At 36.1% G+C, this 26121-nt stretch overlaps 1 protein-coding gene across 9 annotated transcripts in view; it reads right to left on the bottom strand.

The window, feature by feature from the left end:
• Positions 1 to 26121, bottom strand: part of LOC105484426 (dynamin 3) — a 564467-nt gene that overhangs the window by 370562 nt on the left and 167784 nt on the right. For all 9 annotated transcript variants that reach the window (XM_071069595.1, XM_071069603.1, XM_071069594.1 and 6 more), the window contains exons 5-6: positions 3730 to 3828; positions 2968 to 3128 (exon numbers count right to left, since the gene is read on the bottom strand). In XM_071069595.1, the coding sequence (XP_070925696.1) occupies positions 2968 to 3128; positions 3730 to 3828 (260 nt within the window). The remainder of the gene's footprint in view (positions 1 to 2967; positions 3129 to 3729; positions 3829 to 26121) is intronic.

Below are 26121 nucleotides of genomic sequence, written 5' to 3'. Positions count from 1 at the left end.
TGATATTTCCACTGAGATCAGCAGGCACCTCAAGCTCAGTACAATGAAAACTTCTCCTAGAGCTTAAGAGTGCATGATTAATTAAGAACAAAGGTGAGATAAAAACCTAGATTGTTTAGGTCTTACGGTCTTTCTATTACAATGCAGTTAAAGAAAGTCTTAATTAAAAGAAAAAACAGATAACCTTCTTGAACTGCCTAAGTGATGAACTTGAAATCAATAAAAAGAATATAAACTTCCTAGAAATGCAGAAAAAAGAAAAAATATTAAAATTAGGGAGAATTAATATACCCAGATTGAGTGAAGAAACTATTTTCAGTCATCTTTATGTTTATCTGAGGTCACCTGAATGTATTTATTAAATAAATCTAGAGTTATCTGTCAATAGTTTATAACTGTATTACCCCCTTGCTCACAGTAATAAATTGTTATGTTAGCACCCTGGAATGCACTGCTGTTCTAACCATGAAGCAGGGAAAAAAAGAGCTGAGAGGACAGCATTCCCGATAGCAACGTCACGAGAGACAAAGACCCAAATCTAACAGAAACAGCAACCACAAGAAACCAGCAACCAACTGATTGCCATGTGAACTGGTAAATAATAAAAATACCTGATTTTCACCTTTTGCTTCTCAGACATCTCCAGAGCAAAGCAATACTGTGGCTTTCTAAAACACTTCTTCCCCTGGCTTCCATGACTCCAGCTTCTCTAATTTTTCTGCTATCCATTCTCGATATATCTTCTCTATTTCCTTGGACAATTCACCCTCTTTGCCAGAACAGTAATTATTGAAATTCCTCAAATCTGGGTCCGAGGCCTCTTTTTTGTTTACTCTCTGTTCTCTCTTCAGGGAATCTCATTCCATCCATGGCTTCAATAAACATCCAAATACCTATAGTTGTAAGATGTTGTCTCCAAACAAGATTTATCTTTGCTGTGGCATGCATATTTGACCAACTGCTTGACTTCTCCTCATGGATGTTTCAATGACATCTCAAGCTCAACATTTCCAAAATCAAGTATTTGATCTTCCCTTCAGGGTTCCCCATCTTGGTGACTTTATAAGAACCTGGAAACCTGGGACATAACCTTGACTCCACCTCTCCCAACACCCAACAGCTCTAATCTACCACCTAGTCCTCAATTTTCCTGAACATTTCTCAAACCTGCCCCTTCTTTTCATCTCCACTGGCCCTTACAACCAAATTCCCATAATTTCTCTTTTACTCCTAACTGGTCTACTCTTGGTCTTCCTGTCTTCAATACCATATTCTTTTTTCACCCATGGATCTGATCTTGTTATTCCTCTACTCAGGACCCTTAAATGACTCCTTATTGGTCTTAGGTAAGAGCCAAAATCCTCAATTTGGTCTAGAAACATTACAGGATTCAGCCACTGCCTACATCTCCAATATCATCTCATACAACTCACTACCTCTTTCTCTGCCTTCCCCCCACAATGAAAATTTCATTCAATTTTTCAAAAATGTCATGTCATTTTGCAGTATTTTCCATATGAATTATCCTATAGGACCAGAAGTATTGGTACACATACATAGCCATAGAATTATCTTAGTTTCAAACATAGTATAAATATTCTTGAAGCAATAAAGAGAGAGTGATTATCCAGGAAAGGAGACATCTTCAGAAAAAAAAATCCAATTGTGTCATAACTTGGGCGTCACCTGTAATAATCTAATAGTTAACCACCTCCTTCTGTTTTTCCAGTATTCAAAACTTAACTCATTTCCAGCTTTATCTTTCTAACCATATTAGTGATTTTCTTCGAAGATTTTCTCAGTTTATTTGCGTTTTTTGTAGGCCAATACAGCTGTGAAAGCAGTATTCTAAAGAGAGTTTTGACAATGCAAAATATATTGGTAGAGTGTTAGGATTCTTGCATAACAATGCTCCTTCTCTAAAATATATTCATATTTTTAAATGATACAATCATAGTGATGTTTCCTAGAGTCCAAATATTTATCTTTAATTAAAAAGTATAAACTTTACAATAGTCTGCGTTGAAATCTCTTAAAATGGAATTATAACACAATTTTTTATTTTCTAAAATTTCTTCTCAGTCGTTTTGCCTAAATTGTTCAGGTATAATGTCACATATTATGACAGCTATTGATACTTTCTAGGAGCTAAGAATCAGAAATCTACTTGATTGATTGATTGATTGCCTGATTAAGTTTGTACGTAACAGTTAAAGCATAACTTATAAGAGTATTTGTGAGAAAGGCTGCCAGTCACATGAAGTCAATATAATCAAAACTCAGGGAGGGGGCCCTGCATTCAATGACAATGATGCTTGTCATAACACTTAACTCCAATAGGGGAAGAAATATCTGTAACCAAGTAAGAGCATTGAGGATTTATGGAAGAAGTTTGTGCATAGTGCATGGAGCGGGGTAGGCAGAAGGCCCAATTCTAAATTATTGTGGGAAAAGGGGTTATCTGGAAAAGCATCTTAGATGAGTGGAAATCAATGATTATTAAACCAGGATTTGTGATTCTAAAGGTTTTAAATTAAGAAACAAATCAATTCTAAACAAAGTCATAAAAAAAAATTAGCAGAAAGTGTAACCTAGCCATTACAGATTGGTGCTTCAAAAACAGATCCCAAGAGATCAACTTTTCAAAGTTATAAAAATTTAACTTCTCAAGGTAACTACATATTACAAATGAATATATGCTAAAATGTATATCCCTGTTCACTGTTCCTAAATAGGTATGTGTTTCTGCTTTGAGAGCTCTTCTTTCAATAACAGGAAGATGAGTTCTATTCACTGAGAATGGTAATAGTGTGAATCTGAGGTACTAATACCCATTTTTAAAATCCCTATCATTGAAACTGCATGTCTTGTTTTGGAAAAAAATAAACTTAAAAATAATAAATACAAATTCCAGCATCCACTTACATATTTCATAACTGTTCTTGTTGCTTGAAATAACATTTTTACCTGATTAAGGACCTTCTGCAGGTGTGGAGTTCCCATTCGGTCAGCGATATGTCTGTAAGCCGGGTGGGAAAGGAAAAACTTCCTCTCTGCCAACATGGCTGCCTTTATGTCCTTCTTCCCATCTATGTCCTTCTGGCTTCTGTTTACCACCCCCACGTAACCTGAAACAAAACACAAATCTATGGAGTTGGGGACACTTTTTGTGGCTTATTCCAGGGAGATTTCAAGGCTCTCACATAGGCAGACTAAGAAAAGCAAAACTAGTTTTAGGTGTGAAGACTGAGGCCCTTTATAAAACTCAATGGGAAACATCAGTATTGAACACAGGCTACTGATTGAGCTCACAATAATTTTTTAGCGTCAATACAATAGTGTCTCTCACCCTTAAACTGTGTGCATTTTAAGAGAGTGTGTATCTTCGCAGTTTTGTCATATAGCAGGCAAGTAAATATCAGGCTTACAATAGTATAAGTTTATGCAGTCTATGATGAATATTTATAACCTCGCTTCAAACTCCTTCCTTTTCCTGTTTTATTATTCCTGTTATTTTAAAGAATAGTTCTCCCTTTGTATTATTTTCTAATATATCATTCAGGAATGTACAGCCATTCCATAAAAAGTATAACTAATGATAAATCCATTCCTTACAACTGAGAAGGCATTAAAACCAAAACTCCTAGTGGCTTCCCAATCATTTCTCTTCCATATAACCAAAAACAAACAAACAAACAAAAAAGTATTGTATAGACCACAGTACATTACCCCTGCGAAGAGGCAACAGTTTGTTCTCTAGAACATCCCTGGCATCTGTTCCTTCATCCATAAGGTCCAGTTTGGTGATAACTCCAATGGTTCTCAGACCTGCATCATAAACAAACCCAACATTACACAATTTGCAGAAGACTAACAAATTTTAAAGACATATATGTCACAATGCTAAATGTAAAGCACATTTTCCTGGTCGTTTTCCCATTTCCTTCTGTCTTACTTTGTTTTCTAAGTGCTACTTGAGTTTGGTGATTTCAAAGTGATGAGGAGGAGAGTTGCCAAACCACCCATCCAGAAGATAACCTTCAACCCAAGGGGGAAAAACAAACAGCTGTAGCACTAAATAATTTCCAAATATATGAGTTTATTTTTGTACCAGGCATATATGGAAATTATACATTTTCATTTCTTCCCAAGTTCTCCACCAAATATGAATGTTTGAAGTTTTATGTATTACATTATTAAAAGCAAATAAATAAATAGGTTATACATGGACCAATTGTGAGAGTGTGTCATAAACCAAGGATTAGTATTGATCCAGTTCTAGTCACTGAGGTAAAAAAAAAATAAAGGAAGAAAAGCAGGTATAGTGTCATCACCAAAAATAAACTCGTAAGCCACACAGCATTCACCACGCCTTAGAAAAGGAAATACAATTTAATGGAAAGAAGACTGTACTAGGCTTGGATTCTAGTCTCAAGGCATGTCACCAAAACTCCACAGGTCTCAGTTTTCCTCATCTGTCAAATAAATAGTTAGAAACCATGATCTCCAAGGTTTCTTTCAGTAATAAATAATGTAAGAACCTAGACATTTTGAGTAGCACATCAGATACATGATATTTGCCATTTGCTTTCTTCATTAGATGAAATGGATGGTATGTGCCTAGTAATTTATAATGCTTTTTGTTTTATTTTACTTTAAGTTCCAGGATACAAGTGCAGAATGTGTAGATCTGTTACATAGGTATACGAGTGCCATGGTGGTTTGCTGCACCTATCAACCTGTCATTTAGGTTTTAAGCCCTGCATGCATTAGCTGTTTGTCCTAATGTTCTCCCTCCTCTCACCCCCAACCTCCTGACTGGCCCCAGTGTGTGTTGTTCCCCTCCCTGTGTCTATGTGTTCTCGTTCAACTCCCACTTATGAGTGAGAACATGTGGTGTTTGGTTTTCTGTTCCTGTGTTAGTTTGCTGAGGATGATGGCTTCCAGCTTCATTCATGTCCCTGCAAAGGACACGAACTCATTCCTTTTTATGGCTACATAGTACTCCATGGTATATATGTACCACATTTTCTTTAGCAATCTATCATTGATGTCCATTTGGGTTGGCTCCAAGTCTTTGCTACTGTAAATAGTGCATCAATAAACATACGTATGCATGTGTCTTTATAGTAGGATAATTTATATTTCTTTGGGTATATACCTAGTAATGGGATTGCTGGGTCAAATGGTATTTCTGGTTCTAGATCCTTAAGGGGTTGCCACACTGTCTTCCACAGTGGTTGAACTAATTTACACTCCCACCAACAGTGTAAAAGCATTTCTATTTCTCCACATCCTCTCCAGCATCTGTTGTTTCCTAACTCTTTAATGGTCACCATTCTAACTGGCATGAGATGGTATCTCATTGTGGTTTTAATTTGCATTTCTCTAATGACCAGTGATGATGAGTTTTTCTTCATATGTTTGTTGGCTGCATAAATGTCTTCATTCAAGAAGAGTCTGTTCATAACCTTCACCCACTTTTTGATGGGATTGTTCTTCTCTTGTAAATTTGTTTACATTCCTTGTAGATTATGGATATTAGCCCTTTGTCAGATGGGTAGATTGCAAACATTTTCTCCCATTCTGTAGGTTGCCTGTTCAGTCTGATTATAGTTTCTTTTGCTGTGCAGAAGATCTTTCATTAGATCCCATTTGTCAGTTTTGGCTTTTGTTGCCATTGCTTTTGGTGTTTTAGTCATGAAGTCTTTGTCCATGCCTATGTCCTGAATAGTATTGCCTAGGTTTTATTCTAGGGTTTTTATGGTTTTGGGTCTTGCATTTAAGTCTTTAATCCATCTTGGGTTAATTTTTGTATAAGGTGTAAGGAAGGGGTCCAGTTTCAGTTTTCTGCATATGGCTAGCCAGTTTTCCCAACAACATTTGTTAAATAGGAAATCCTTTCCCCCTTGCTTGTTTTTGTCAGGTTTGTCAAAGATCAGATGGTTGTAGATGTGGGGCATTATTTCTGAGGCCTCTGTTCTGTTCCATTGGTCTATATATCTGTTTTGGTACCAGTACCATGCTGTTTTGGTTACTGCAGGCTTGTAGTATAATTTGAAGTCAGGTAGTATCATGCCTCCAGCTTTGTTCTTTTTGCTTAGGATTGTCTTGGCAATGCGGGCTCTTTTTTGATTCCATATGAAATTTAAAGTGGATTTTTCTAATTCTGTGAAGAAAGTCAGTGGCAGCTTGATAGAGATAGCATTGAATCTATAAATTACTTTGGACACTATGGCCATTTTCATGATATTGATTCTTCCTATCCATGAGCGTGGAATGTTTTTCCATTTGTTTATGTCCTCTTTTATTTCCTTGAGCAGTGGTTTGTAGTTCTCCTTGAAGAGGTCCTCCACATCCCTTGTAAGTTGTATTCCTAGGTATTTGATTCTTCTTGTAGCAATTGCAAATGAGAGTTCATGCATAATTTGGCTGTTTGTCTATTATTGGTGTATAGGAATGCTTGTGATTTTTGCACATTGATTTTGTACCCCGAGACTTTGCTGAAGTTGCTTATCAGCTTAAGGAGATTTCAGGCTGAGATGATGGGGTTTTCTAAATATACAATCATGTCATCTGCAAACAGGGATAATTTCACTTCCTCTCTTCCTATTTAAATATGCTTTATTTCTTTCTCTTGCCTGATTTCCCTGGCCAGAACTTCGTATGTTGAATAGGAGTGGTGAGAGAGGGCATCCTGGTCTTGTGCCAGTTTTCAAAGGGAATGCTATCAACTTTTGCCTATTCAGTATGATATTGGCTGTGGGTTTGTCATAAATAGCTCTTATTATTTTGAGATATGTTCCATCAATACCTCATTTATTGAGAGTTTTTAGCATGAAGGGATGTTGAATTTTATTGAAGGCCTTTCTGCATCTATTGAGATAATCATGTGATTTTTGTTGTTGGTTGTGTTTATGTGATGGATTACGTTTATTGATTTGTGTATGTTGAGCCAGCCTTGCATCCCAGGGATGAAGTCGACTTGATCATGGTGGATAAGCTTTTTGATGTGCTGCTAGGTTTGGTATGCCAGTATTTTATTGAAGATTTTTGCATCAATGTTCATCAGGGATATTGGCCTGAAATTTTCTTTTTTTATTGTGTCTCCACCAGGTTTTAGTATCAGGATGATGGTGCCTCATAAAATGAGTTAGGGAGGAGTCCCTCTTTTTTTATTGTTTGGAATAGTTTCAGAAGGAATGCTACCACCTCCTCTTTGTACCTCTGGTAGAATTTGTCTGTGAAATCTACCTGGTCCTGGGCTTTTTTTGGTTGGTAGGCTATTAATTACTGCCTCAATTTCAGACTTGTTATTGGTCTATTCAGGGATTTGACTTCATCCTGGTTTAGTTTTGGGAGGGTGTATGTGTCTAGTAATTTATCCATTGTTTCTAGATTTCCTCGTTTATTTGCTTAGAGGTGTTTATAGTATTCTCTGATGGTAGTTTGTATTCCTGTGGGATCAGTGGTGATATCCCCTTTATCATTTTTTATTGTGTTTGATTCTTCTCTCTTTTATTCTTTATTAATCTGGCTAGTGGTCTATTTTGTTAATCTTTTCAAAAAACCAGCTCCTGAATTCATTGATTTTTTGAAGGGCTTCTCGTGTCTCTGTCTCCTTCAGTTCTGCTCTTGTCTTAGTTATTTCTTCTCTTCTGCTAGCTTTTGAATATTTTTGCTCTTGCTTCTCTAGTTATTTTAATCATGATGTTAGGGTGTTGATTTTAGATCTTTCCTGCTTTCTCCTGTGAGCATTTGGTACTATAAATTCCTCTATAAACACTGCTTTAGCTGTGTCCCAGAGATTCTGGTACATTGTATCTTTATTCTCATTGGTTTCAAAGAAATTTCTGCCTTAATTTCGTTATTTACCCAGTAGTCATTCATGACCAGGTTGTTCAGTTTTCACAAAGTTGCACGGTTTTCAGTGAGTTTCTTAATCCTGAGTTCTAATTTGATGGCACTGTGGTCAGAGAGACTGTCATTATTTCCATTCTTTTGCATTTGCTGAGGAGTGTTTTACTTCCAATAATGTGGTCAATTTTGGAATAAGTATGTTGTGGTGCTGAGAAAAATGTATATTCTGTTGATTTGGGGTGGAGAGTTCTGTAGATGTCTAGTACGTCCTTTTGGTACAGAGCTGAGTTCAAGTCCTGAATATCCTCATTAATTTCCTGTCTCATTGACCTGTCTAATATTGACAGTGTGGTGTTAAAGTCTCCCACTATTATTATGTGGGAGTCCAAGTCTCTCTGTAGGCCTCTAAGAACTTGCTTTATGAATCTGGGTGCTCCTGTATTGGGTGCATATATATTTCAGATAGTTAGCTTTTCCTGTTGCATTGATCCCTTTACTATTATGTAATGCCCTTCTTTGATCTTTGTTGGTTTAAAGTCTGTTTAATCAGATACTAGGATTGCAACCCCTGCTTTTTTTTGCTTTCCATTTGCTTGGTAAATATTCTTCCCTTTATTTTGAGTCTATGTGTGTCTTTGCATGTGCTATGGGTCTCCTGAATACAGTACACCAATGGGTCTTGACTCTTTATCCAATTTGCCTGTGTGTGTGTGTGTGTGTGTGTGTGTGTGTGTGTGTTTTCTTGAGACAGAGTCTTTCTGTGTCACCCAAGCTGGAGTGCAGTGGCACAATCTCAGCTCACTGCCACCTCTGCCTCCCGGGTTCCAGTGATTCTCCTGCCTCAGTCTCCCGAGTAGCTGGGACTACATGCGCATGCCACCACGCCAGGCTAATTTTTGTATTTTTTTACTAGAGACGGGGTTTCAGCATCTTGTCCAGGCTGGTCTCAAACTCCTGACCTCATGATCCACCCACCTTGGCATCCTAAAGTGCTGGGATTACAGGTGTGAGCTACTGTGCCCAGCCCAGTGTGTGTTTTTTAATTGGGTGATTTAGCCCTTTTACATTTAAGGTTAATATTGTTATGTGTGAATTTGATCCTGTCATTACAATGCCAGTTGGCTATTTTGCCTGTTATTTGATGCACTTTCTTTGTAGTGTCAATGGTCTTTATAATTCAGTATGTTTTTGCAGTGGCTGGAATCAGTTGTTCCTTTCCATGTTTAGTGCTCCCTTCAGGAGCTCTTGTAACGCAATCCTGGTGGTGACAAAATCTCTCAGTATTTGCTTGTCTGTAAAGGATTTTATTTCTCCTTCACTTATGAAGCTTAGTTTGGCTGGATATGAATTTCTGGGTTGAAAATTATTTTCTTTAAGAATGTTGATCATGCCTGTAATCCCAGCACTTTGGGAGGCCGAGATGGGTGGATCACGAGGATAGGAGATTGAGACCATCCTGGCTAACACGGTGAAACCCTGTCTCTACTAAAAATACAAAAAATTAGCCAGGCGTGGTGGCAGGTTCCCGTAGTCCCAGCTACTCAGGAGGCTGAGGCAGTAGAATGGAGTGAACCCGGGAGGCGCAGCTTGCAGTGAGCTGAGATTGCGCCACTGCATTCCAGCCTGAGTAACAAAGTGCGAATCTGTCTCAAAAAAAAGAATGTTGAATATTGGCCTCCACTCTCTTCTGGCTTGTAGGGTTTCTACAGAGAGACCTGCTGTTAGTCTGATGGGCTTCCTTTTGTGTGTAACCCAACCTTTCCCTCAGGCTGCCCTTAACATTTTTTCCTTCATTTCAACTTTGGTGAATCTGATGATTATGTGTCTTGGGGTTGCTCTTCTCAAGGAGTATCTTTGTGGTGTTTTCTGTATTTCCGGAATTTGACTGTTGCCCTGTCTTGCTAGGTTGGGGAAGGTCTCCTGGATAATATCCCGAAAAGTGTTTTTCAACTTGGTTCCATTCTCCCTGTCACTTTCAGGTACACCAATCACATGCAGGTTTGATCTTTTCACATAGTCCCATATTTCTTGGAGGCTTTGTTCATTCCTTTTCATACTTTTTTCTCTAATCTTGTCTTCATGCTTTATTTCATTAAGGTGATCTTCAATCTCTGATATCCTTTCTTCCACTTGATTGATTTGGCTACTGATACTTGTGAATGCTTCACGAAGTTCTCGTGCTGTGTTTTTCAGGTCCATCAGGTCATTTGTGTTCTCCTCTAAAGTGGTTATTCTAGTTAGCAATTCCTCTAACTTTTCTTCAAGGTTCTTAGCTTCCTTGCATTGCATTAGAACATCCTCCTTTAGCTCAGAGGAGTTTGTTATGAACTTGTGAAGCCTGTTTCTGTCAATTCACCAAACTCAATCTCCATCCAGTTTTGTTCCCTTGCTAGTGAGGAGTTGTGATCCTTTGGAGAAGAGGCATTCTGGTTTTTGGAATTTTCAGCCTTGTTGTGCTGTTTTTCCCTCATCTTCATGGATTTATCTACCTTTCGTCTTTGAGGTTGGTGATCTTCAGATGGGGTTTCTGTGTGGGCGTCCTTTTTGTTGATGTTGATTCTTTTCTTTTCTGTTTGTTAGTTTTCCTTCTAATAGGCCCCTCTGCTGCAGGTCTGCTGGAGTTTGCTGGAGGTCCACTTCAGATCCTGTTTGCCCGGGTATCATCAGCGGAGGCTGCAGAACAGCAAAGATTGCTGTCTATTCCTTCCTCTGGAAGTTTCATCCCAGAGGGGCACCTGCTAGATGTCAGCCAGAGCTCTCCTGTATAGGGTGTCCGTCAACCCCTGCTGGGAGGTGTTTCCCAGTCAGGAGGTACACAGGTCAGGGACCCACTTAAGGAGACATTCTGTCCCTTAGCAGAGCTCAAATGCTGTTCTGAGAGATCCGCTGCTCTCTTCAGAGCTGGCAGACAGGAACGTTTAAGTCCGCTGAAGCTGTGCCCACAGCCACCCTTTCCCCCAGGTGCTCTGTCCTAAGAAGATAGGAGTTTTATCTATATGGGACTGCTGCCTTTCTTTCAGAGATGCCCTGCCCAGAGAGGAGGAATCTAAAGAAGCAATCTGGCTACAATGGCTTTGCTGAGCTGCAGTGGGCTCCACTCAGTTCGAACTTCCCAGTGGCTTTGTTTACACTGTGAGGGGAAAACCACCTACTCCAGCCTCAGTAATGGCAGACGCCCCTCCCCAAACCAAGTTCAAGCATCCCAAGTCAATTTCAGACTGTTGTGCTGGCAGTGAGAATTTCAAGCTAGTGGATCTTAGCTTGCTGAGCTCTGTGGGTGTGGGATCCACTGAGCTAGACCACTTGGCTCCCTGGCTTCAGCCCCCTTTCCAGGGGAGTGAATGGTTCTGTCTAGCCAGTGCCAGGTACAACTGGGGTATGACCAAAAAAAAACTGCTACAGCTAGCTCAGTGTCTGCCCAAACAGCCACCCAGTTTTGTGCTTGAAACCCTGGGCCCTGGTGGTGTAGGCACCTGAGTGAATCTCTTGCCTGTGGGTTGTAAAGACTATGGGAAAAGCATAGTATCTGGGTTGGAATGCACCATTCCTCTAGGCACAGTCCCTCCCAGCTTCCCTTCACTAGGGGAGGGAGTTTCCCAACCCCACGCACTTCCCAGGTGAGGTAACACCCCATCCTGCTTTGGCTTGCCCTACATGGGCTGCACCCACTATCTAACCAGTCCCAATAAGATGAGCTGGGTACCTCAGTTGGATTACAGAAATCACCTGCCTTCTGCATTGATCTTACTGTCAGCTGCACACCAGAGCTGTTCCTATTCGGCTTGCCAGCCCAAGACTATTATTACTCTTTATTCAGGAACTAGTATATACTGAATTAATTGTATAAACCAAATTTGGTCATGATATAACCTCCTTATAAAATATAGCTGGATTTTTGAATAGGATATATAAATTTAGTTCCAAAGTGATCATGGTCTGTAAATTTCCCTTCTTGTAATTGCATTGTCAGATATGGATACCAAAATTTACCTATTCTTATAAAATTAACAGTTTTTTTCCATTGTTTCTATTCTCTGAAGGATATTGAGTCAATGGATATTATTACTTTTTTGAATGTTTACTGTTGGTCACAATAAAAACTTTTGTGAAAATAAGAAAGAAAGAAAGAAAGAAAGAAAGAAAGAAAGAAAGAAAGAAAGAAAGAAAGAAAGAAAGAAAGGAAGGCCAAAAAGATTCTCAGAGACCAAAACAAATAAATATTGTAACATGAAACCTGAAGGAAAAAAAGATAATGCAAAATACAGAATACAACTTGATCATTTTTACTAATATTCTGAGAGAAAGGAGAACTTATTGCAGTCATGGAACAAAATTAGAAGGCCATAAACAGAAACATCAGGCAAAAAAAAATCTCAATAACTGAAAATAGGAGAGCAGAAATTAAAAGGTTAGTAAAATGGAAGAAAAACTTAAGGAACTGTTCCAGAAAACAAAAGAAAAAAAAATAAGTAAACAATAGGAAAAGAAAAACCCACCACATTTTTAAAACTAGAGAAATGGTACAGAAGATTCAATATTTGAATAACTGGCATTCCAAAGAGAGAAAATCAAACAGAAACAGTTTGTGGTTGGGGAGATCCTATCCAAGAAAATGACCTATAAGTATAAGGAATTTATGGATTGAACAAACTCAACAAGTACCTAACAGAAAATGAGCACACGCACACATGCACATACACACAAAATGGCATATCAGTAAAAGATTTCAAAACACTGAGAGCTGATAAAAGATACTAAAAAGTTCCCAGAGAACTTAAAGAAAGAAAAGACACAAAGAAAGTATTGGGAATCACTACAGCATCTGTCTTCCCAGCAGCAAACTGGAAACTAAAAAACAATACAGCAATGTTTTTGAAATTCTGAGAGAAAAAATCATTTCTAACCTAGAATTCTAAATTATCAATAAATGTGACAGTAGGAAAAGATATTTCCAGACTTGCAAATCTCAAAATATTTTACCTCCCTTTCACCTTTTTAAGAATATTGTTAAATAATGTGTTCTACAAAACAAGGAAGCAAACTAATAAAGAGGACGACATGAGATCCAGGAAGCAGGTATACAACCAAGAAAAGAAGGAAGTTTTCAGGATGGTATAGATCCCAGTACGAGACCAAGAGAGTAATTGATATCTATTGGAATGAGAGAACAGAGAGTCCTGAAGAGATTTCTTCCTCCACCAAGAAAATAAACATAAAAGTACCTAATCCTGAATGTTTTTAAGGTTTTAAACATTAGAGTTAGAGTCTGATTTCTGAGAGATTGAGACTTCTGTAGGAGAGATTGGGAATGCGTTAGTGATAGATGTACAGAAAACTATGCAAACAGACCAAAGAGAGATAATTATCAACCTCAACAAAGACCATATCATGGAAGAAATAATCAAAATTTATCACATAGCTCGGCTATGAATAACATTTTCAGGATTATAAAAATGTATTTAGCAAAATATGATTCTTTTAGTAGAATGTAGGAGGATAAGTGCATATGTGAGTGTATGAGTGCATATAAGTATAGGAGAAGGATATAAGACAGCTAAATCCTACTTCTCTACAGTGAGAAGTCAAAAGAGAGTATCTAAAACTAAGAAAAATCAAAAATAGTAATATGAACAGATTACATAAAAATATGGTGGTAACTATCAAAATCAATAGCTAAAAGGATTGAAAGTGGTAGCCTCTGGAAATCAATAATCAAGATAATCAAGAGTCAGGAGGGGTGGGCAAGGGACGGATAGTTTCTTCCTTTTTTTTTTTTTTTTTTTTTTTGGAGACAGAGTCTCGCTCTGTCGCCCAGGCTGGAGTGCAGTGGCACGATCTCGGCTCACTACAAGCTCTGCCTCCCGGGTTCACGCCATTCTCCTGCCTCAGCCTCCCTAGTAGCTGGAACTACAGGCGCCTGCTACCATGCCCAGCTAATTTTTTTTTTTTTTTTTTTTTTTTTTTTTGTATTTTTAGTAGAGTTTCACTGTGTTAGCCAGGATGGTCTTGATCTCCTCACCTTGTGATCCGCCTGCCTCAGCCTCCCAAAGCGCTGGGATTACAGGCGTGAGCCACCGCGCCTGGCCCACTCTGTTCTTACCAAGGTCTGACCTTAAGAGAAGTTATTTAACAAGAGCCTATACTACTGAGGGTTTTCCAGATCCTAACATATTGGGGAGAAGGAAATGCCTAACTTCAGCATCTGTGGTCTTCTATATAGGGGAAAAAAAATACACAACTCTAGTCCACTCTAGCCATCCAGTCCCACCTAAAGGGGTGGGGCAGCAACTAAGAAGCATGTGTGAGACTCGCAGTCCAGAAGCACAGGCTCATTAAAAGACATGAGATCTAATCATAGGACTACAGCATGCTTCCTCTCACTCCGCACCTTACCACCACATGACTACAGCCTAGTTATCACAATGTCTTGTACCCAGTACATCATACAGCACCCAGTCTGCCTATCAAGAAAAAATTACAAGGCATATTAAAAGGCAAACAAAGAAAACCCCACAGTTTGAAGAGACAAAGCAAGCATCAGAACCAGACTCAGAACTCTAACTCTAATGCTAGAGTTATCAGACTGGGAATTTAAAAAAAAAAACAAAACTGTGATTAACATCCTAAGGCTTCCAGTAGATAAGATATACAGCCTACAAGAACAGATGGGCAATGTAAGCAGAGATATGGAAATGCTAAGAAAGAATAAAAAGAAATGCTGGAGATCAAAAAGACTAACAGAAATGAAGAATGCTTTTGATTGAGTTCATTTGACTAGACTGGAAAAAGTTGAGGAAACAATCACGAAGCTTGAGCATATTTCAATAGAAACATCTAAAATTGAAAAGAAAAAAAATACTGGGGGATAGGGTGGGGAAACAGAACAGAATATCCAAGAATGGTGAGACAACTACACAAGGCTTAACATATACAGAAGAAAGAGAGAAGGGAACAGATATTCAAAGAAATAATGACTGAGAATTCCCCCCAACATTAGACATCAAACCACAGGTCCAGGAAGCTCTAAGAGCAAATGGGATGAATGCCCCCCAAAAGTTATAACTAGGCATAGTATATTTGAATGCAAAAAAAAAAAAAAGCAAAAATAAAAATCTTGAAAGAAGCCCCGGGGTGGGGGAGAACTTTACCTAAAGGATTGCAAACATAAGAATTATGTCAGAATTCTCCTCACAAACCGTGCACACAAGAAGAGGTGAAAGTGAAATATTTAAAGTGCTGAAAAATAAAACATCAACTTAGAATTCTGTACCCTGCAAATTATCTTTCAAAAGTGAAGGAGATCCTGGTGCACCAGACTCATGAAAGAAAAGAAAAAAAAAAAACAGAAAGGAAAAGGAAAAGGAAAAGGAAAAGGAAAAGGAAGGAAGGAAGGAAGGAAGGAAGGAAGGAAGGAAGGAAGGGGAAGTAAAGAAGAATAGAAAAAAGAGAAGAGAGAGAGAAAGAAAAGAGAGGAGAGAGAGGAAGAAGGAGACAGAGAAAGGAAAGAAGGAAGGAACAAAGGAAGCAAGGAAGAAAAAAGGAAAGACGGGAGGGAAGGAGGGAGGGAGGAAAGGAAGGAAGGAGGGAGGGAAGGAAGGAGGGAGGGAAGCAAGGAGGGAGGGAGGGAAGGAGGGGGAAGTAAAACTGAAGGAGAAATAGACTTTCTCAGATAAACAAAAATGGAGGAAGTTTGTTGCCAGTGGAATTACTTCACAAAGAAACGTTAAAATAAATTATTTAGAGAAAAGGAAAATAATGTTAAGTCAGAAACTCAGATCTACATAAAGAAAACAAGAGAATAAGAAAAGGAATAAGTAAGGTAACAATCCTTAATCGATCTAACAGATAACAATTTGTTCAAAATAATAGCAACAATGTATTTTATTCCTATTCATATGCTTATATGTAAGTAAAATAATTGACAGCAACAATACTAGGAACAGGATGAAAGAATTAAAATTATTTTGTTATTATCAGGTGCTCGCACTACTCTTAAAGTGGTACAGATGCTCCTCTATTTACAATGGGGTTGTAATTGGGACATAACACCATAATAAGTCAAGAAGTGTACTGAATTTCTATCACTTTCTCACCATCAAAAAGTCAAAAAATTGAAAGTTAAACCATCATAAGTCGGGGAGTGTATAGTGTTATTTGAAAGTGGACATGAATTAATTGTAAATGTATATAGCAAATTCTAGAGCAACCATTTAGAAAGTTTTAGACAAGTGCAACTTATATACTAAGAAAGAAGATAAAATGGAATCACATAAAATGCTCAACTAAAGGCACAAATGGGAGAAAAAGAGTGGAAGACAAAAATAAGAAAAGAAAACAGGGGCAACAAATAGAAACAGTAACAAATTAATAGATATTAATTCAACTGTATCAGTAATCACCTTGAATGTCAATGGTCTAAATGCACCAACTAAAAGACAGATTGTCAGAGTGGATCAAAAAACAAGATACAACTATATATTATCTATTAAAAAAATCACTTTAAATATAAAAAGATATAGATTAAAAGTAAATAGATGAGGAAAGATATACCATGCTAACACTAATAAAAAGAAACTGGGATTAGCTACACTAACATCCAACAGAATAGACTTCATAGCAAGGAGAGTTGTTAAGAGAAAAAAGGGGCATTATATAACAATAAAAACATCATTTCTCCAAGAAGGCATAACAATTCTTAACATGTATGAATCTAACAGCAGAGCATAAAAAATACATGAGGAGAAACAGAAAGAACTGCAAAGAAATAGATGGATCCACTATTACAGTTACAGACTTAACACTTCTCTATCAGAAATGGATAGATTCAGCAGGCAGAAAAGCCGTAAGGAAGGACATAGTTGAACTAAAAAGCAACATAATCAACTGGATATAATGGACATTTATAGGCTACTTCATCCAACAGGAGAATAAACATTTTTATCTAGTTCACATGAACTTCACCAAGTTCATGGATACTCACCAAGATAGACCACTGTCTGGGTCATAAAACACCCTAACAAAATTAAAAGAATAGAAATCATACAATTCTGTTATCAGATCACAGTGGAATTAAAATAGAAATCAATAACAGAAAGATAGCTGGAAAATCTCATGATGTTTGGAGATTAAACTACACACTTCTAAATAACACACGGGTAAAAAAAATCTTATGAGAAACTTAAACAGTTTGAACTAAATGAAAATACAACTTACCAAATTTGTGGAATGCAGTAAAAGCATTGCTTAGAAGGAAATGCATAATATTGAATACATATATTAGAAAAAAAGAAAGATCTGAAATTAATCATCTAAGCTTCTACCTTAGAATACTAGAAAAAGAAGAGCAAATTAAATCCAAAGTAAGCAAATGAAAGAAATAATAAAAACTGGAGCAGAAAATCAAACTAAATCCAGTTTTTTTAAAGATTTATAAAATCAATAAGTCTCTAGCCAGACTAAGTAATCAAAAAGAGAGAACATGCAAATTACTAATGTCAGAAATGAAAGAAAGGACATGACTACAGGTCTCATGAACAGTAAAAGAATAATAAGAGAATATTATGAACAACTGTATACCCATAAATTTGAAAACCTAAATACAATGAACCAATTCCCAGGAGGCTGAGGTGAGAGGATTGCTTGAGCCCAGGAGTTTGAGGCTGCAATGAGCTATGACTGCAACACTGCCCTCCAGCCTGGGTGACAGATTAAGATGGTTTTTATTTTTCATTAATTAATTAAAAATAAATTTAAAATGAACCAATTTCTTAAAAGACACAATTTTCCAAAATCACACCAGAAGAAATAGGTCATTGGAAGGGGCTTATATTCATCAAAGAAATTAAATTAATAATAACCTTCCAAAACAGAAAGCATGAGACCCACATGGGTTTACTGATGAATTTTACCAAATATTTAAGAAAGAAATCATACCAATTTTTCACAATCTCTCCCAGAAGTTAGAATCAGAGGAATACTAACTCCTTCTATAACACCAGCATTACCCTAATACCAAAACCATGTAAAGACATTCAAAGAAAACTACAGACCAATATCTCTTATGAATATAGGTACAACAATCCTCAACAGAATGTTAGTAAGTCAAGTCCAACAATGTAGTGTGATTTATCCCAAGTATAGAAATACTGGGCTGGTTAAACATTTGAAAATCAATTAATGTAATCTACCACATTGACAGGATAAAGCAGGAAAAAAATCGCATGATCCTATTAATATAAATGTAGAAAAATTTAAAAAGATGCAGAAAAATTGACAAAATTCAATACCAATTCACAAGTTTTTTAATGTCAGCAAAGTAAAAATAGAGGGTAACTTTCTCAACTTGATAAAGAACATCTACATCTACAAAACACCTACAACACCTACAGTTAACATCATTCTTTTTTTTTTTTTTTTTAGATGGACTGTCATTCTCTTGCCCAGCCTAGAGTGCAGTGGTGCAATCTCGGCTCACTGCAACCTCCGCATCCTGAGTTCAAGTGATTCTCCTGCCTCAGCCTCCCAAGTAGCTGGGATTACAGGCATCCAGCACCACGCCTGGTTAATTTTTTTTGAAATTTTAGTAGAGATGGGGTTTCACCATGTTGGCCAAGCTGGTCTCAAACTCCTGACCTCAGGTGATCCACCCCACCCACCTCGGCCTCCCAAAGTGCTGGGATTACAGGCATGAGCCACTGCGCCCAGCCAACATCATTCTTAATGGTGAGAACCTCAAAACTTTCCCACTGAGATCAGGAAAAAGGCAAAAATGTTCTCTCTCACCAGTGCTTTTCAGCATCACGCTGGAAGTCCTAGCTAATGCAATAAGAAAAGAAAATGAAATAACTCTTTATAGGTTGTAAAGAAAGAAATAAATGTGTCTTTGCTCACAGATGACATAATTATGTATATAGAAAATCCAAAAGTATTGACAAAAATACTCCTGAAACTAATAAGCAATTATAGCAAGTTTACAGAATACAAGGTTAATATATAAAAGTCATTTTCCTATATACCGGTAATAAACAAGCAGAATTTGAAATTAAAAGTATGTTACCATTTACATCAGAACCCCCAAAAATGAAATATTAAAGTATAAATTTAACAAAATATGTGCAAGATCTGCATGAGGAAAACTACAAAACACTGATGAAAGATATTAAAGAAGAGCTAAATAAATGAAGAGATATTTACATGTTAACAAGTAGAAAGACTCAATATTGCAAAGACATTAGTTCTTCCCAACTTAATCTACAGATTCAATGAAATCTCAATCAAAATCCCAGTAAGTTATTTTGTGGATATCAACAAACTGATTCTAAGTTTTGTATGGAGAAGCAAAGAGCCCAGGATAGCCAACACAATATAAAAGAAGAACAAAGTTGGAGGACTGACACATCTGCCTTTAAGACTTACAATAAAACTGCAGTAATTGACACAGTGTGGTACTAGTGAAAGTACAGACATGTAAAACAATAAAATAGAGCCCAGAAACAGACCCATATAAACATAGTCAACAGATCCTTGACAAAGATACACAGGCAAAGATAGTTTTTACGAAAAATTTTGCTGAAACAACTGGACGGCTACATGGAAAAAGACGAATACAGACACAAACCTCACACTCTTAATAAAAATTAACTCAAGGTGGGTAATAGACTCACAAAACTGAAAAGACTCCTAAAAGTTAACATAGGAGAAAATCACATCACCCTGGTATAGCAATGACTTTCTAGACACAACACCAAAGACATGATCCATGAAAGAAATAATCAATGAGGGGGACTTCATTAAAACTTAAAAGCTGTGCTCAGAAACAAAAATTCAAGAGAGTGAGAAAACAAGTCACAGACTAGAAGAAAATAATTGCAAAAGAAACCCCACATCTTATAAAGAACTGTTATCCAAAATATATAAAAATACTCTTAAAACTCAACAGTAACAACTCAATTAAAAAATAAGAAAAATACCTGAAGAGCCTTACCAAAGAAGAGAAACAGATGACAAGTAAGCCTATGAAAAAAATGTTCAACATCATATTCCATTAGGAAATTGCAACTTCAAACAACAATGAAATGCTACTACACATCTATTAGAATGGCTAAAATCCACAAAACTGACAATACCAAATTTGGTGAGGATGTGGAGCAACAGGAACCCTCGTTTATGGCTGGAGGGAATGCAAAATGGTATAGCCACTTTGGAAGACAGTTTGCAAGTTTCTAACAAAACTAAAAATATTATTGCCATATGATTCAGGAATTGTCCTCCTTTGTATCTACCCAAATAGATTAAAATTTTATGTCTACATTCCTGAGTTACTTCACTTAGAATAATAGTCTCCAGTTCCATCCAGGTTGCTGCAAATGACATTAATTTGTTCCTTTTCATGGCTGAATAGTATTCCATCGTATATATTTATACCACAATTTCTTTATCCACTCATGGATTGATGGGCATTTAGGCTGGTTCCATATTTTCACCATCGCAAATCATGCTGCTATAAATGTGTGTGCAAGTGTCTGTGGGACAATTGATTACAATGTACCACTCTGGTGTGGAATGCTGATAGTAGGGGAAGTTGTACATGGTGGGGATGAGATTATATGGGAACTCTCTGTACTTGCTGCCTAATTTTGCTAAGTACTTAAAACTGCTCAAAACAATAAAGTGTATTAATTTAAATAGTACTTGTAAAGTATGTGGTACATAAAAATCATTCAATAAGTAAAAGTTGTGATCTCACCAGCTTCATTTCTCAACAATATCTTTGACCTACTGCAATACTAAGCCTCAGTCAAACCCAATGACTTTTACTTCTTCACATGCCCCCCTCACCTTTATAATCCCATTCCCATAAGCTCCAAATATCCTTCTCTTACTTTTTTGGTCAACTCCTACCCATCCTTCAAAATTTCTTTCAGACCTCATTAACGGGTCCACAATCAGGCTCCCAAAAGCAGAACTCAGAGCCCTTTCTTTGTGCCCTTAAATCTTCCTATTTACACTGAAATCATAGCTCTTATACAACACTAGGAGCCTGCTTATATTTCAGTTTTCCCTACCGAGGCATAGTCTCTTCAAAACCAGGAACTACATACATATTCTAAGCTATTCACATCACTGCCAAACACAGAATAAGAACTCAGTAAATATTTATTAAGTGAATAAATTAATTTTAAAAATAAGCTTACTTTTTTAGGATCACCCAAGCATTGAAATATAAAATCCAGAGAAGATATATGATACCATTCTACCATGTTACCTAGATGTGTTGTCAGCACGGTTATTTTCCTATAAAAACACCGACATTTCTACCATTTTTATGTAACTAAATTATAAGTGGGGTGTCATTTCATCTAATTAAGAAATGGGACCAAACATAGCCACAAACCACATCAGCAGTTGCCAGAAAAGTAATCTGGAACACTGTGTACACTGGAACAACAGCAATGAAAAAAATCAATATAGAGTTAATATAAAAATGTATACAGCAAAATTAAAAACAGACTCAGGAAATTAGATGTCCTTCAGTTAATGCATTTTTGTTTTGTTTTGTTTTGGATTTTGATGGGAGTTGTGGGGGAGGGTGATTTGAAATCAATGTTGTTCTTTCTGTCTGGCAAAGATTATGGAATATTTTAATTCTGAAAGCAAACGGTGATGAATAGGAAGAATTTCATCTTTTTTTCTATAAGTTTTCCGACTAGTAGTTTCTTGTTACTTTCAACAATTCTGAATAACACAGTTTTTATTTTAAAAATCATCAGGTAATATTACTGTATGTGATGCTTGGTAAAATATTAGGTAAATAATGGAGAACAAAAATTACTGTCACTCTGGTGGCAAGGACTCTGCCTTGCTTACCAACATAGTCCAGATTCTAGCAAAGTACTTGGAAGATTTAATATTTGTAGGAAAAAAGAGAAATGAAAAAGAGAGGGAAAAAAGAAAAGGGAAAGAGGCAAGAGAAGAAAGAATTATCTCAAAAATAAGGAAATTTAGATGTGAAGTGGGTCTCTGAGAATTTGCACTCCAAAATAAGCTGAGACATGAAGAAACAACAAAAAAAAGAATCCACATACACTTAAATCTTCCTGCTATTTGTCCACCTGAATCCATTTTCTTCTTCATCCTTGGCACATGGCTAAGTTACATTTGCAAATCCTTCTTACAATTGAATTACAATCTCCCTTAGGTTATACCTGTGATTGAATTCTAGCTAGTGGAATGTGATATGTGCCACTTTTAGAGTTGGTCCATATAACTTCCCACATGTGCTCTTGCATGCTGCTTTACCTTCCCTTTGCTGAATCTAACCATAATAATTCCCAACGTCCCTAAGGGTGACAAGATGGAAGGATTCTGGAGCTCTGCAAAACATCATGGAGAAGAAATACCACAGCACCCTGAACATCGACGTAGGACTATTGTTTGCACCATTACATGTTTGAGTCTACTTATTACATATTATTAGTAGAAACAATGGTACCGTGAAGAAGAGAGCTGCCATAATGAAAAGCTGGCATAACAAAGTTAAATGGCAAGGAAACAAATGTTGCAAGTTAGAAAGATGAAGATTCATGTGATGCAGTAGTTGCATATTTTGCAAACCTGCTGCATGTGATAACATTTAAGGTGGATTTGAAAGGAGAAGCTGTTGGAAAGGGTCAGAATATCAATTTGTCTTGATTGTTCCTTGATGCTTAAAGCAAGATATTTAAGAATGATATGAGTTCACACAAGAAATTTATCATTTTGCAAGTGGAAATTAAAAGGGATTAGGGAACATCTAAAAATTTGAATCTATTGATTTTGAAAAAGCTAACCTGTTTTTGTGATACAAACAATAGAATAAGAGACTGAAAAGGCTCTAAGCAACAAAGGTTCACTAAGAATTTTCAGTTAAACCCAGGGTTTGGAAGTTTCTGTTTCTGAGTTTAAGAGAATAATAGAGTTCAGGCATATCTTTCTTCTGTAAACTACTAGAAAACTGGATACAATATATAAAACAGTCATTTTCAGACATTACCCACTTTCTGCTTGGAGGTAATTTCTGGGCCACAAGGCAAGGAGGAAAAATCCAAGGAGATAACCATCAATTAAACATTGGTCATGCTAAATTGAGGAGACATAGACTGAGATCAAGGAGACCACGGAACTAGACTTTGCAGGACAGTATGCCAGATAAAAGGGAGGTCCAGAAATTTTCACAGGGGTCCCATTGTGTCTTTGTTTAAATGCATGCATGGTATATAGGTTACAAAAAGAATAATTCTACATGCACGGCAGGGGAGAAAAGAACTTCCAGGAAGCTGTAAGCCAAATAATTCAAAGAGCTCACAAAAGGACAGGAATCATTTAAGTTCCCACCAGCTACAATGGAAAGATCTTATTGAATATGTTGCATTTATGAGAGACACCAGAGAGGTCAAATCTCAGTAAACTCTACCATGGACCTATTCTTTAATAAACCAAAAAACAAACATCAAAAATATGAAATTGATCTTCAAGTAATATAGCTATCTGCTAAAACAAAATCCAACATATTTTTAAGGAATATTGTACAATTCAGCACTCACATAAAATTCAAAATATCCAGTACTCAACCAAAAACCACTAGATACATGAAGAATACAGAAAGTATGACCTATCATCAGGGAAAAAGTATCTGTCAATAGAATCCTACTAGAAGCAATGGAATTCACAAATGACATTTAAACAGTTATTATAAATATGCTCAAAATTCTCAAAAATATAAAATAAAACATGAACATGAGTAAATAAAAGGAATGAAAAGAAAAAACAATTGATGAAAACTACAAACTTACAGATTCTAAAGCTCAAAGAACATCAATCGCACACACACACACACAAAACATACCAAGGCACACTATAATTAAATTGCTGACACCAGTGACAAAAAAAAAAAAAAAAAATAGAGGGAAAAAAGAGACACACACACAGAGATACTAATAACAGTAGACTTCTCATCAGAAACTATGAAAGCAAGAAAACATTAGAAGACATCTTTAAAGTGCTAATAACAACAACAACAAAAGATTATGACCTAAAATTCAATATCCAGTGAAAATATATTTTAAAAGTAAAGGCAATAACTTTTTTAGACAAAGAAAAGCTAAGACAATTTGTTTTCAGAGATCTGTCCTACAAGAAATTGTAAGTTCTTCAAGCTGAAGGAAATACAAGTTGGTAACTCAAATCTACACAAAGGTATTTTTAAAAACCTTTGCAAATAATAAGTGTATGGATAAATGCAGAATATTTCTTTCTCATTTTTGACATCTTTAAAAGATAACTTAAAGCGAAAATAATGTCAGTGCTTTCCAGGTGTCATTTAAAACGTATGCAGAAAATATAGCATGTGTTTGTATATAGAAAGATTTATGACATAGGTAGAAGACAAATTGCACAATTTCAGACTTAAATAAACTGATATTGATAACTACATTGAATATAAATGGTCTAAATTCTACTATTAAAAGGCAGAGATTGAAAGTTTGAATTTTAAAAAGCACCTAAGCAAAAGTTAACAGAACTGAAGGGAGAAGTGAATAAATTCACAAATATAGTTAAGGATATAACATTCCTGTCTCAGTAATTGAAAGAACAAGTAAATTAAAAAATCAAGAGGTATACAAGATTTAAATAGCACTATCAACAAACTTGACCTAAAATACATCTATAGAACACATCACCCAATAATAGTACTTCTACTGTTATACATTTAATAAGATATTTTCATAATATGTAAACTGAAATCTATAATATATTACAGAGACTACTGAAATAAATGGAAAAAAAACCATGTTCACTGACTGGAGCATTCAATACTGTTAAGTCAGTTCTCTACTAATCGGTCTACAATAGTGCTGTTTGATAGAACTTACTGCAATAATGGAAATGTACTGTACTGAGCTTTCCAAGACATTGACCACATGTGGCTATTGAACACTTGACATGTTGTAGTGTGAATGAGGAACCAATTTTCAAGTTTTGTTTAATTTTAATTAATTAAATTTTAATTAATTTAAGTGATTTAAACCTTAATAGCCACATGTGGATAAAGGCTAGAATACTGGACAGTACATGCTACAGATTTAATGTAATTCCAAACAAAATCCAAGTAATCTTTTTGCAGAAACTGACAAGCTGATTACAAATTCAAATAAAAAGATAAACTATTATTTTAAAGAACAATGATAAAAAATACACTATCTGATTTCAAAGCTTACTATAAAGCTATGGTAATTAAGATAGTACATTATTGGCACGGGGTAGATATACAGATCAATGAAACAAAATATTAAGTCCAGAATTATAAATATAGGTTTAATATGTATTAAACTTATAACATATGCATATACATACACATATGTAAACATATATAATTGGTTTCGGACAAAGATTCCCATGTTATTCCATGGAGAAAGGACAGTCCATTCAAACTAAATGGTACGGGAATAATTACATATCTATATGAAAAAGAATGAACTTTGACTCTTACTTCACACAATATACAAGAAAAAAAAAGGTTGAGGCTTCAGTGAGCAATGATTGCATCACTGCACTACAATATATGTAAAGAGCAAGACCCTGTCTCAAATAAATAAATTAAACTTTTTTAAAACCGAAAACTACAACATTTCTAGATAAAAGCATAGAAGAAAAATCTCTGCAAACTTGGGATAGGCAAAGTCTAATGTGATTACGGACATAATCAGAAGAACCATATAAAAACTTGATAAATTGAACATAATCAAAAGTAAAACTTGCTCTTCAAAAGATAGGTAAAGAATATGAGAAAATGAACTATAGACGAGAAAATATTATAAATACATAATGAAAGATTTGTTTCAGATATATTTTTGACTCATTACTTAATCCTAAGAAGACAAACACAACTCAATTTAAAATAGGCAAAAGATTTGAACAGATGTTTCACAAAGCAGATATACAAATGTCCTATAAGGACATGAACTGATGCTCAGCATCACCACTAAGATGACACTCAGAGACATGCACATCAATGCTGCCTCACAGACAAAACAATGGAAAAAATTAAAATAAAACTAACAGCACCAAGTGTTGGTGAGAACGTGGAGCAATTAAACACTCATATTGCTCTTGGGGATAAAAATTGTACAACCATGTTGGAGAACAGTTTAGTAGTTTTTAAAAATTTTTTAACACGTGCAATTTTTCTCTCAGGTATTTTCCTAAGTGAAATGAAACATATGA

Source organism: Macaca nemestrina, chromosome 1, assembly GCF_043159975.1.
Source record: "Macaca nemestrina isolate mMacNem1 chromosome 1, mMacNem.hap1, whole genome shotgun sequence".
NCBI lineage: Eukaryota > Metazoa > Chordata > Mammalia > Primates > Cercopithecidae > Macaca > Macaca nemestrina.
This window is presented reverse-complemented; position numbering and strand designations above follow the sequence as displayed.